Source organism: Ailuropoda melanoleuca, chromosome X (assembly GCF_002007445.2).
Source record: "Ailuropoda melanoleuca isolate Jingjing chromosome X, ASM200744v2, whole genome shotgun sequence".
NCBI lineage: Eukaryota > Metazoa > Chordata > Mammalia > Carnivora > Ursidae > Ailuropoda > Ailuropoda melanoleuca.
Genome location: NC_048238.1, coordinates 71,623,013 through 71,635,693, shown reverse-complemented (window position 1 = coordinate 71,635,693; position 12,681 = coordinate 71,623,013). Strand labels below are relative to the sequence as shown.

The following is a 12,681-nucleotide window of genomic DNA, read 5'->3' as shown; positions in this document are numbered from 1 at the left end:
TTTAAAGAAAAATCATGGAATTTTTATCCTTGACTCTTAGTTATAGCAGAGAAGCCCCGTGTCTGGACTGGGGTTTTGTGTGTAAATGATTCAGTTTCAGGAAAGAAACCTGACAGGCCCGGATGTTCCAAGATAGGATAGGAAATGCAAAACTCAATCACTTTTACTGCCACATAAAATCACCCGCAGTAACAGATCTCCAGGCTGTCTTTCCTTCCCTCCTGTCCTCTCTAAGGGCTAGGACTATATATGCAAATAGCCTCGGTGAGTTTTCCTCTCACTTTGTGAATATAGACACAGTCTCAATAGTCTGAAGAAATTACAGAAAATTCGTTCCCCCAAAGGTAGGTATGAGAAACTTCCATATGACCCTGACATCTCTAAGAAGTAATAGCTCTTTTTTTTTCAAAAAGCCAAAGTTTTTTTTTTAAAAAACTTCTATTAAATATTTTTGTACTCCAAAGAAATGATATTTAATAGAAAATAGACACTACTTCATCAAAGCTACTCCATTCTTCCTATCAAGTCTTTCTGTGGTAGATTATCAGGGGTGATCTGTAGGCCTTTTGCTCAGAGACTGAAACCATTTTAAATCCCTAACTACAGAGTCCCCTTGTAGGGAGAAGTAAGGATTAGAAACCACACAGTGCTATGAATGGGCTCCTGCAGGCCTTAGTGAACAGAAAGCCCATACATCCCACCCTCACATCTAGCCACACCTGAGACAGGAGACCTCACCTGCCGCAGAAGCATAATGTATGAGCATGAAACTTCCATAATATTACAGTTGTCTTGACTGCAAAGGTCCCTAAAAACTCTCTGGTTTACAGACCAGAATAAAGACCTCTAGTCTTTATTTAAGGGTCATTAGCTCCTTCACGAAGGGATTATTGCCTGGCAGAAGGACTCCTCTTGGGAGTCTAAGCTTGCATCCAACAGCCACCCTTCAGCAAGGGAAAGGCAGATAAGTATGTCATCTTGGGGCGGCAGTGCCAAAGCCACAACTGAGGCACCCCGAGCCTCTATAAGGGGACATCAGCTCCAGATTATCCTGACGCTTAGCTTCTGGAGGCTAGTATCTGATGCCTCCAAGTAAGAGGAATGAAGTCCTGATTGATCCCACCACGTGGATGAATTTAGGAGACATTGTGCAAAGTGAAAGAAGCCAGACACAAAAGGCCACATACTGTATGATTCCCTTTATATAAAATGTCCAAATAAGCAAATCTATAGAGACAGATTTATGGTTGCCAAGGCTGGGGGAAGTGGGAATGCAGAGTGAGTACCTAATGGGCACCCGTTCCCTTTTGGAGTGATGACAGTGTTCTGGAACTAGATAGTAGTGATGACTGCACAACATTGTGATGGTGCGAAATGCCACTGGACTGCACACTTCAAAATTGTTAAGATGGGAAATTTTACATTATGTGTATTTTGCCACAATGAAGAAGAAAAAATACATTAATCTTTTAGTTCCTGTTCTAGAAATTCTATTTGCTTCTTTTTTATATTTGGTTATTTCTCCCTTGTGTTTTTATATCCTCTCATTTATTTAAACACGATAAACATGTTTTTAAATAGTTTGCACATGATAATAAGTCTTTGGAGACCTACATCTTTGGTTTATTTGTGCTGATGGTGGCTTTTTAAAAAAAATATGTGTGTTTGGGTTTTGTCTGTGAGAATCTTGTTAAAGCCTCATTTAAAGGTAGACTCCTCCAGAAAAAAATTGGATTTGTTTTTGCCACCTGTCTGGATTTGTTACCAGGAATGAATTATACTGTGCTTATAGTGTTCATTTGAGCTCTAAAGCCACATGAGGGCAAGCTTGTGATTGCAAACATCGAAGAACACCATCAAGAAACTGAAAAGAAAACTTAAAGAATCACATCATAAGGAGTCTAGTATCCAGAATATATAAAGACTCTTACAACTCTACAGTAAAAAGACAAACAATAAATGGGAAAAAGACAAACAGACATTTCTCCAAAGAAGATATATGAATGGCTAACAAGCAAATTAAAGATGCTCGACACCAGTAGTCATTAGAAAAATGTAAATCAAAACCACAATGATGCCATTTCACGCTTACAAGAATGGCTATAATTCTTTTTAAAAAGCAGGACATACCAAGTGTTGGCAAGGATATGGATAAATTGGAACGCTCCTGTACTACCGGTAGGAATGTACAATGGTGCAACTGCTGTAGAAAACACTTCAGTGGCTCCTGAAAAAGTTAAACATAAAATTACCTTATGACCCAGTAACTCCACTCCTATGTATATATCAAAAAAAAAACCCTGAAAACTCATATTCAAACAAAACTTGTACGCAAATGTTCATAGCAATCATGGCAGTGCTATACATAATCACCAAAAGGTAGAAACAACTCAAATGTCCACCAACTGATGAATAAACAAAATGTAGTGTATCTATAGAATGGAATATTATTCAGCCATAAAAGGGAGTGAGGTACTGACCCATGCTACAAATGCATAACCTCAAAAACATGATGCTAAATAAAAGAAGCCACACACAAATGGTCACATATTGCATGATTTCGTTTGTATGAAATATCCAGAATAGGAAAATCCATAGAGATAGAAAAAAAGTACACTAGTGTTTATCAGGAGCTGCAGGGAGGTAAGGACTGGGAAATGACTGCTAATGGGTACCAACTTTCTTCACAGAGTAATGAAAATATTCTGGAATTAGACAATGGTGATAGTTGCATAGCACCGAATATACTAGAAATGACTGAATAATATATTTTTAAATCATAATAGTACCGTTATTGAACATGTTCTCTCTATAAAGCATCATTTTAAAAGAGTTCAAATCCAAGGTCCAAAACCTTACCAGCTGGGTGCCTTTAGACAAGTTACTTAACCTCTCTGTAACTCAATAACATTATCCATAAAATGAAGGTAATAGCAGCATCTACCTCCCCAGGGTTGTATTAGAATTAAATGTGTTAATATATAGAAAGCACTTTGAACACTGCTTGCCACATAGCAAGAATTAGCTAAGTGTTAGCTATTGTGATCATTTCCACTAATCCTCACAACAACCCCATGAAGTAGTTATTATTAGTTATTTCCATTTTACAGATGATAAAAACAAAGGCACAAGAATAAGCAACTCACCAGGTTATCCAGCTAGCAAGTAGCAATCAAAACTAGGATTCAGACACTAGCATTCTGGTTTCAGGGTCCCCGCTCTCAACTACTGTCACATTCTACTTCCCATAAATCTGGTATATCAAAGCCTTGAAGTCATAGCTATTTCTGCCTAGCATGAGGTCCAATTAGGTATTTAAGGTTTTCAAAAAGTGAATCAATTTAAGTAAACATGTTCATTAAATGTTACCATGGCTGGTACCCAGATATGGCAAAACTAGCAAGGGGCACATGAATGAGGTTTAGAAAACGATGGAGTAAACCATGGAAATCTAAGATGTGAGAGAACACACCTGAGCTGTTACCAATGTACTAGATAAGCTACTGCACCCCTTGATTAAAACCTGTATGGATCTCTTGTGTAATAACTCGTCCCAGGCCAAAATTGTTCACCAGGTATCTGGCCAAAAGAAAGCGAGGCCAGCAGAATCAGCAAGAGCCAGCCTGAGGAAGAAATATTTTGATTGAAGTCAGAGAGGGGCTGTGGAGTTGTCATCCTTTGACCTCTTTTTGAAAATGAACTGGTCAGCCAACCACCTATTAGCTGGTTTCCCACCCGCCACCTCTGGGAGCATGAGGCAGGGGAATTTCTCCATTAGTCACAGCAGTCACAGTACCCACCGCCCACCATACTTTAAGGAGCCCAGGAAAATGTTTTAATTTCTTTTGAAATCAAAAGAAAAAATTAATATAACCCAACCCATATTACATTTATCTTTATATCAACACAGTTGTGAAATACATATATATTAAAAATATGTGAAATACATATATTTATATATGAAATATATTTTATAATTTATTTAAGTATTATATATAAATATATATTTATATAATTTATATTATATATTTATATAAAACGTGTGTGTGTGTGTGTGTGTGTGTGTGTGTGTGTGTGTGTGTGTGTGTATTTCATGGAGGAAGGGCCCCAGGAAGGCAAAAACGCCTAGGGTGCAGAAAAGTCCTAATATGGCCCCAATGCAAGGGTGTGTCCCTTCACCTCTCCCTCCTGTGTCTGCAAGTAACCAGCTCAGCAGCCAATGCATGTAGCACCTTGCTCTTGTCAGTGTCCCCTCAGTGTTGAGCAAAAGCGAAGAGATGGGTTAGTATTAAGGAGGGTACCTATTGCAAGGAGCACTGGGTGTTATGCCCAAATAATGACTCATGGGACACTACATCAAAAACTAATGAAGTACTGCATGGTGACTAACATAACAATAAAAAAGTGAAGAGACAAAGTGGGAAACCCAGCACTCCTGAATCCCAAACTTCTGGCTGGCTTGGGGAAACTCAGCAAGGAGAAAGAGGCTTGAAGCAGAGCAGGAGGAGGAGGAGACCCCTGGCACTCAGGATTTCTCAAGGCTCTGCCCAGTGATCTTCTTCCCCAAAATACCTTCCCCCTCCACTCCTGCCTGGAACCTCACCATTATATACTCTTTTGAAATAAGACGACAGTGATACGGTGAAAAGTGCAGACTTCGTAATCAAACTTGCTCGTATGGCCAAGGATGGGCACGTTGTCTGGCTAGGTTTTCTGTGTAAAAAATGGGGATGATAATAATGGTGGTTGTAAAGGTGAAACTAGGATAAATTGTGTAAAGTGCCAAGCAGTGGGCCCATTATTAGAAGTTATTCTTAAAAATGAAGGACATTAACATGTCCTTAGAGCACCTGCAAACACTTCTTGGAGAAAGAACACAGAGCCTTCGATCGTAGCCCGGTCCTTTTTTATTTGGCACATACGTGGAGAAAACCAGCTCAGAAAGACAACGGTAGAAAAGGGAAGGGGAGAAGAGGTAGTGGGAAAGGCGGGAACTCTTCCCAGGTTTGCAACACTGGCCCGGGAATAAGGCGCGCTCTCGGCGCCTTGCAGAGCGGGGTTGCAGCAAGAAGCACAGCAAATGTTGCACACGCCAGAACTGAAGGAAGGAGCCCGTGCAGCACAGGCATTCTTGGATGCACTAAGCACTTGGCAAGTTTCTACACTTGCACTCTGACGTGGGTTCATTACTAAAAATCTGAAGTCCTTGGAGCTTTCTCAAGAGGCAGGTTGGGATTCTCGCAGCGTGCATGTGAGCACCGGACTGCTCAGCAAACCTAACTACAAACCACCGCTCCCGGGATACACGGTGGCATCTGATCGCAAAAACCCAGGGCAAACAGGCTCCAAGCTAATCGTTTCGTCTTAATCACTAGCCCAATACTCGGACTTTGGGTGCAAATAGAACAGAACCAAACAATCCTATCCATTAGTCACCAAGTTCTAGGAGGGGAGAGCCGCACTCAGAGCCCAACGCAGGGTATACTAACTTCCCTTTAGCGTGCTTGGGTCGCTAAGGGCTCCGCGCTTTCTGCAAGCCTTATCTCTCCGTCTTTTCCCCCCTGAGGAAGCAAGGGACGCCGCATCCTTTACGGTCTGGGGAACATCGGCGGTTGCGCGGAGGAATATGCTGCGAACATTCCTGCAGAAACACCTGCATCTAGAGTGAAGTCTTGCCCCCCCATCCCCCAAAACGACTTTCTCGATCCAGCACAGCCCCATCCTCCAATCAGATATTTCGTCCGAGTTGGGAGTTGTCAGTTAAACTGCAATTTGGAGTCACAGTTCCCCACACAAGCATACCCATTCTCGCAAACACTCGCCCTATTTTACTTACACGCCCCGGCTGCAAGCGCGCCACCGTCAGGTCCCACCAATACCAACTAGACGTAACGCGAAGGATAAGAGAGGGCGTCTAACCGACGCGAGCGCGTACGCTTTGATCCTGCCGAAGGCAGCGTACCCGCTATATAAGGCGCGCAAGCTTCAGTTTCGGCGCCAGAGGAGGTCCGGACGCCAGAAGGGGTGTGGGCGCCAGAAGAGCACCCCCCCCCGGGCGGTTAGTCCCAGCTCCCGCCACCACCACCCAGGGATCGCCACCGACCCTAGCAAAGAATTCGTGGACGCGCGAGGCTTCATCGACAGCATTGCAGACATGGAGCGTAATTTCGGGTGCAACCCCTACGACGCCGGCTACCGCAACCTGGGGATCGACGAGGAGGAGGAAGAACAGTATGGTCAGTGCCTAGACGGGGACAGGTGCTTTGGCAAACTCCAAGAGAGGAACTTCCCTGGGAGGGTCGGATGGATGGGCCACTGCGCCGCAGTCGCCTTCTATCTTCCGTCGCCACACCCTGCTTCCTCAGCCCACGCAGCGTGGGCTCCGATGCTCCGGCCTCTCTTTCGTTTTTTTCCTTTCCCAGATGTGAAGCCAACCTTGACCTCGTTGGTTCTAACGGGAAGAGAGGAGGATACGCGGTCCGAACCTGAGCGCGAAGCGGCGGCGGCAAACAGCGTTGGCGCGGGAGAGCCGAGCTCCTCAAACGAGGAAAACCAGGAGGGTGGCTTTGGCGGGGGCTTGGAGCCCCCGCAGCAGCAGGAGGAGCCGGCCCCCCTGGCGGTGCAGGGGCCACTGATAGCGGAGAGGAACCAGCGCCGCTACCGCACGGCTTTCACCCAGCTGCAGCTGCAGGAGCTGGAGGGCGTTTTCCATCGCACTCAATACCCCGACGTGTTCGCGAGGTACGTGGCATGTTGCTCTGGCGCGCGGTTCTCCCATGGGCCTCGGGAGTTTTAGGCTTTTTCCTGGGACCCTTTTCCTCCTCTCCTGAGCCAAAAGCCGCTTAGGGGGTTCGAGGGTGCCAGGGCCGGTCCTTGCTCTCAGGGGTTGGGGCAGTGCTTAAAAGAGCTTGCGGGGCTGTGAGACAGTAACAGAACTAGGGTGAAGCGAGTAAGGGTAAGGGAAGGGCGGATTAATCCCGCTGTTATTTAAATTTTTTGGCAATTTGTTCCTCGTGAGGTTTTTTTTTTTTTGCGTTAATTTTTTGCATTTTGAATACCGCATTAGAATATTCATCGCGATTTACATCGGAATCCGGGGATGTACTGTATGGTGATTAACATAATATAATTTAAAAAATCATTAAAAAAATAAAATGAAATCAAAAGTTAAAAAAAAAAAAGAATATTTATTGCGATTGCTCAGTTTTTTCGCGCATGTAAAATTTTGCGCACGAGGCCAGCGCCTCCCTCGCATAACCGTAGTCTCGGCCCTGCCACGTGGAGCGCTATTTCCTGGCGGCAGAGTTTTGACCCTTTAAAAGCCAGCGTGCAAGGAACCTTGTGGTCGGATCGCGTTAGTGTACCGAGGGCCAAGGCCTATTCTGGCCCAACAGGAATGGGGGACCAGGACGTATCGGTGTGAGGTTTAGGGGCACTTTTTCTGGTTCTGCTGTATTCAGCCTTCGCCCGCCAAACAGCAAAAAAAAAAAAAAAAAAAAAAAAAAAAAAAAAATCTCCCTTGAGCGCTTGGCCGAGGATTTGGAGTTCTTCCTTGAGGGTTCCCCTCTCCCTTTACAATAAACCCTAGAAATACTCTGGTTCAAAACTCTGCTTTAAAGGCCTTTGGCGTTTTATTTATTTTCATGGAGGGACCTCCCAAGAAAAGATTTCCAGGGTTGTTCTCTGCTGTTCCACAAACAGAAAAATTGATTGAGTCATATTCAACTAATAGACACACTACCAGGAACTTTGATATATATTCCCTTTTTCTATCTTATTTAATACAGATAAGTTTTCCATGGGAAAACTCCCTAAAGCAAGCCTCAAGCTGTATTACAGAAAACTGCACTGGGAGGAGGGATAGAAATAATGTACATTTTACATTTCATTTTATCCACAACTCCAAATACTGAACATTTGCAATTTTCCTCCCTCAGAGAAGAGATTGCAGGACGTCTGAATTTGACAGAAGCCAGAGTGCAGGTCAGTAAATCCTAAAAGAGCACTTGGTGCAGGGCAGCCATTCTAAAACATACTTGAGTGGACATTCTGAAGTTGGTGTGGTTTGTTGCCTTTCCATGTTTCACGAATAAGTTTTGAACATTGGGTGCTTTGGGGGTGGGAAATGACATAGGTAAGCTGGAGCTTCTGGAAATTTCCCATTTCAGAGGAAATACGATTTCCTAATGGAAAAAAATGAACATACTTCTCCCCCCATGCATACACACACACACACACTTTTTTCCCCAATAAAGTTCACCTCCTTTTAACACTGGTATCTTTCAGAAAGGCTGTTAGTCCTCCGTAAAGGAATATTTCTATGTAGAATCATGTTGGGGCTCAATCCCACCTGGGAAGTATGCAAATTAATGCACTGAAGAGCTTGATTAAAAGAAGGTTTAACTGTATTAAATTATTTGAAATATTTAAAACCAGGTATAAGTTCTCGGCTAAATGAGTGAATTTATTAATATCAGACACTGGGGTGAAGGAGTAATTCACACACAGAACACAGTACATGAGTAACTAATATATGTTTAGTAAACCGAAACTGGTGGGAGGGCTGGAGGGTACTTAAAAGTCCAAGTGCCTGGTCTTACTACCTACTGCCATTTTGTAAATGTTTTGTAAAGCAGCATAGAGAGTAACAGCCTTAAATTTTAATTTTTTGGAAGACTTGGATGTCCACCTGAAACATTGCTAAAATACTAGGTTTATGGTAATGGGGAAAGGAAAGTTGTCTTAAGGAATGGAACCAAAAAAGGGAACAAATTTTAATAAAGTTTCACAGACCTAAGAAGAGGTGAAAGTTTAGAGAAGTATACATTCAAAAATGTACATTGCAGATGTCACACAAATTCAACTTTATGACACTACCAAATGTATAAATGAATATTCTCATGAGGACTCTTTAACACTGTAAGAATTTTTTTTCCCTTTTTGGTGGTAATATTTTGAAAAGGTAGATTTTCTGGAATCTGATTTTGAGCATGCTGTCATTTCATGCCAGATTCTTACTTGTGTTAACGTATTTTTTTAAGACTTTATTTATTTGACAGAGAGAGAGCACAAGCAGGGGGAGCAGAGGGAGAGGGAGAAGCAGGCTCCCCCGGAGCAGGGAGTCCAATGTGGGGCTTGATCCCAGGACCCCAAGTTCATGACCTGAGCCAAAGGCAGACGCTTAACCATCTGAGCCACCCAGGCACCCCTCTTGTGTTAATTTAAAGCACTTTTCAGGAAGTGATTATTAATTTGTTGGTCATGGGATCAAATAGGTGATTATTTGAGGTCACAGAAAATCATAGGTACATCAGAGAAATAGGACAAGTCCTCTACTTTCTCAGGCAAGCGAAGTAATCTCAGAGGAAAATTAAAACAAGATTTGCTGAGTTGCTTTTCCCGCTCCCTGGGTTCATGCAGTCCTCTCAATGGATTTCTGAAGGGAAAATGAGCCAGAAAATCCAAATAGGGAAGAAGACTACGCTCTCACATATTTTCAAGCTCTGTAGCATGAATTTTCCCCCAAGAAACTTTATAATAGATCCTTCCCCCCGCCTTTTGCAAATATAGTAGACTTCTTTTATGAAACCAGTATTGGGACTATGGATCTAATATTGGCCCATAGCAAAATTTGCCAGATGTGGGCTTTATTTATGTTTAGGGAGATTTCGCCACTGATACATTCGAATCTCTCCAAAATGAGCTCTACTACACTGGCTTTTTTTCAGACTGTATATTCATGCAGCAGGACCCCAAATCCTAAGATGGAAGAGAGGAAAGGTAGCTGCCCACAGAGAGAAAAGGCCCTTTGTCTCAATTAAAATACTGCAGTTTGGGAACTTCCAAAAGGATTAAATACAATGTAAACCCTATTAACTAGTATGCCAAGAAGACAGTAAAGTCTAATTGACTACTTTTTTGTCCGTTTGTTTGTTAATAGTTCGTAAACACTCAGGGAGGAGCCTCTTGTGTGAGCCCTACCCCCCCCATTGTTGTTGAACATCTTCCTTAAATGCATAAATGGACCTACCTTCCGGCCTTAGGAGTGAGTGATGGGATTGGAGTCTCCTTAGTTGAGCGGAGCTGTTAAGGCCTAAGGTGCCCCTCCCCTCTGGGTAACTGCGGCTTCTGTCGAGGATTCTAGAACTGTAGCTAGAGCTGAATGAGCTGACCACCTCCTGAGCCCAGGGAGGTTTGGAGGGTAAGGTAGATGGGAGAATGCAAAATTGATAGTCATGCCAGTAGGGTACCCAGTCTCTTATCTGGGGAAAAATTTTTCAGTTTATTGAATTTGGATCCAGTTAGGTTAAACTTCTCCTTAACACTAAAGGCTAAAATAGAAAGGCAGCACCGAGGGGCTTCAGCAACTGTCATGCCCCACCAGTCCCGGGGACCCCATAATCAGGCCTCCTTTGACATGCCACCTGTTTAGAAGAATAATCCCTTTAAACATCACTGAAGGAAACTTCTCTGTCTAAAACTGCAGTGTGCTCCTATGGATTGGTAACTTCAAACTGAAGAGGAGTTTTTCGGAAAGGGGGTGGTTCCCATCAGCAGGACTTTACATCAGGCCCACCTTTATACCATGCTCAGCCTCCCCCATAACCAGGGTGACACTTCCCCTGGGGAGGAGGGAATGGGAGCAGTGGGACAGCTGATGATCCAATATCTCTTTACCCTGTTGCTGGGCATAGGCATTCACGTCGGGGAGCCAGTGCACTTTATCACGTAGACTTACATCCAAGACCTGGGGGGGAGAAACATTAAAGAACCCTAAAAATGGGAAGAGAGACAAATCAAGGTGCCCAAGTCTGGACTAGCCATGGCTCACTAAGAATTAGCTGAGGGGGAGGTATGCGGTTTGCTCTCCGGAGGTATTTTAGCGATAAGGAAATCGCTTCCCCCCTCCCCTGCAATTTGAAAGGTCAATGGCAGCGTTGCATGTTGTGTGTTTTATCTTATGACCTTAACTGTTCAACGCACTAAATTACCAATCCCTTTTTTCCCTCTGATTGAAGGTCTGGTTTCAAAACAGAAGGGCCAAGTGGAGAAGACACCAGAGGGCCCTGATGTTTAGAAACCTGGCCCCTGTTGCCTTCGGCCCTCCTGTGGGGGTGATCTTTGATGGGCCCTATCATGTGATCCCTATTCTAGAGCCCGGATGGAGATGTGTTCCTCTGGTGCCTAGGGGGCTTATGCCTCCTGGGCCACCCCTGCCACCTGTTCTCCCTGGGCCGCCTCTGCCCCCCGGGCCACCCCTGCCCCCTGGGCCACCCATGATGCCTATGCCACCTCTACCACCTGTGCCTCCCTTTGTTCTGGCCCCTGTAGGCATGGCATGGGCCGCTGTCATCAATGGTCATTTCGCAGGGCCCATGTTCTGAAGTATGCTCTTCATGATAATTCTTCCAAAGTATTTTTTTCTGTTAGATATAAATTGTGCATAGCACATCAAGTAATTCTTTAAATACCTGTTAAATGAATTGAATAACTGAACAAAATCAGTGCCTGTTGTTCTTGTAGGCCATGTTGTATTTTCAATAAAGTTGCAAATAAATAACCTATGGTTTTTGAGTGCCTCTTGTGATAAGTGGGTTATGCATGTGAATTCCTAAGGGAATGGCATTCAAACAGAATGTCACAGAGGCCTCCTTTCATATCCTAATAGCCCTGAGTCCTGAGTCACCATCAATAGGCCACGCACATCACAGTTTTCCAAGTGCCCATGCTGGTTTATAGGACCACACATTCTCCTTCCACATCCTCCCCCCATCCCCATCCTCAACAATCCTCATCCCCACCCTGCCCCTTCGGAGCACATCCCTGTGCAAGATGGGAAGGGGTAAGTCTCTAAAGAGAGCAGTGTGTTTCCAGGCAGGGCCATGTTCCATTCATGCCAAGGAGCTCAACAGCTATGGACTCTGAGAGAAACTTCCTAAGAGGCTATTCACAGGGCTGTTAAGGGAATGTGACAGCCAAATCCCAAATTCTGTTCACTGCTCTCCATTTTGTTGAGTGATAAGGAAATAGGAATCATTCTGGTTCAAAGACACAAGAAGGGGCTCCAGGAAGGTCAGAAAGGGGCTCTTCTCTGTTTTCTCATCCCCACTCCCAGCCCAAGAAAGGCTATTACTGTAGTTTTCCCAGCTCAGGGGCAGACAGTCCCACCTTCAGGTATATTTTGTCACCTTCAACATCCAAGAAATGGTCCCCGGGACAATGCTCCAGAATTAGCGCTCACTGAAAAGAAGCACACCTTTGCTTTTTCAGGCTGTCTCATGCAAAACTGCCCAGGGATGAAAACAAAAACTAAAATGTGAGGGAGAAGGAGGAGGCCAGGCCTACTATTCTTAAAACATCACTTTCTTTTCAGTAGGGCTTTTGCTTTAGATCAATCTCTATCAAAGTACGGTCATTTTCTGACCGCAATCATGCTATGAAATGACTACAGTGACTTTAGGTGAGGGTGTCACAGTGACACCAGAATTTCCTCTCAGAGAAAGTGCGCTGGGGAGGGGGAGGCCCCAAAGATGAGTTTTACAGTGGTTACATGTTCCTAGTTTGAAAGGAGGCTTTATTTTCTTGGGAAAGCGTACTCTTTTTTGCAGTGTTGTCCAGTACTTTTCATTCCTTTCTTCCCTCCCTTCACACGTATGGATGTCAAACATCAGCAAAGCGGTT

General features: G+C 44.0%; 1 protein-coding gene across 1 annotated transcript; it reads left to right on the top strand.

Moving 5' to 3' along the window:
- Nucleotides 1–6,014: 6,014 nt before the first annotated feature.
- Nucleotides 6,015–11,384, top strand: ESX1 (ESX homeobox 1). Its single transcript, XM_019792859.1, has 4 exons — nt 6,015–6,236; nt 6,423–6,741; nt 7,938–7,983; nt 11,019–11,384. Exons 1-4 carry the CDS (start codon nt 6,155–6,157, stop codon nt 11,382–11,384), a joined length of 813 nt encoding a protein of 270 aa, XP_019648418.1. The 5' UTR covers nt 6,015–6,154.
- Nucleotides 11,385–12,681: the final 1,297 nt, after the last annotated feature.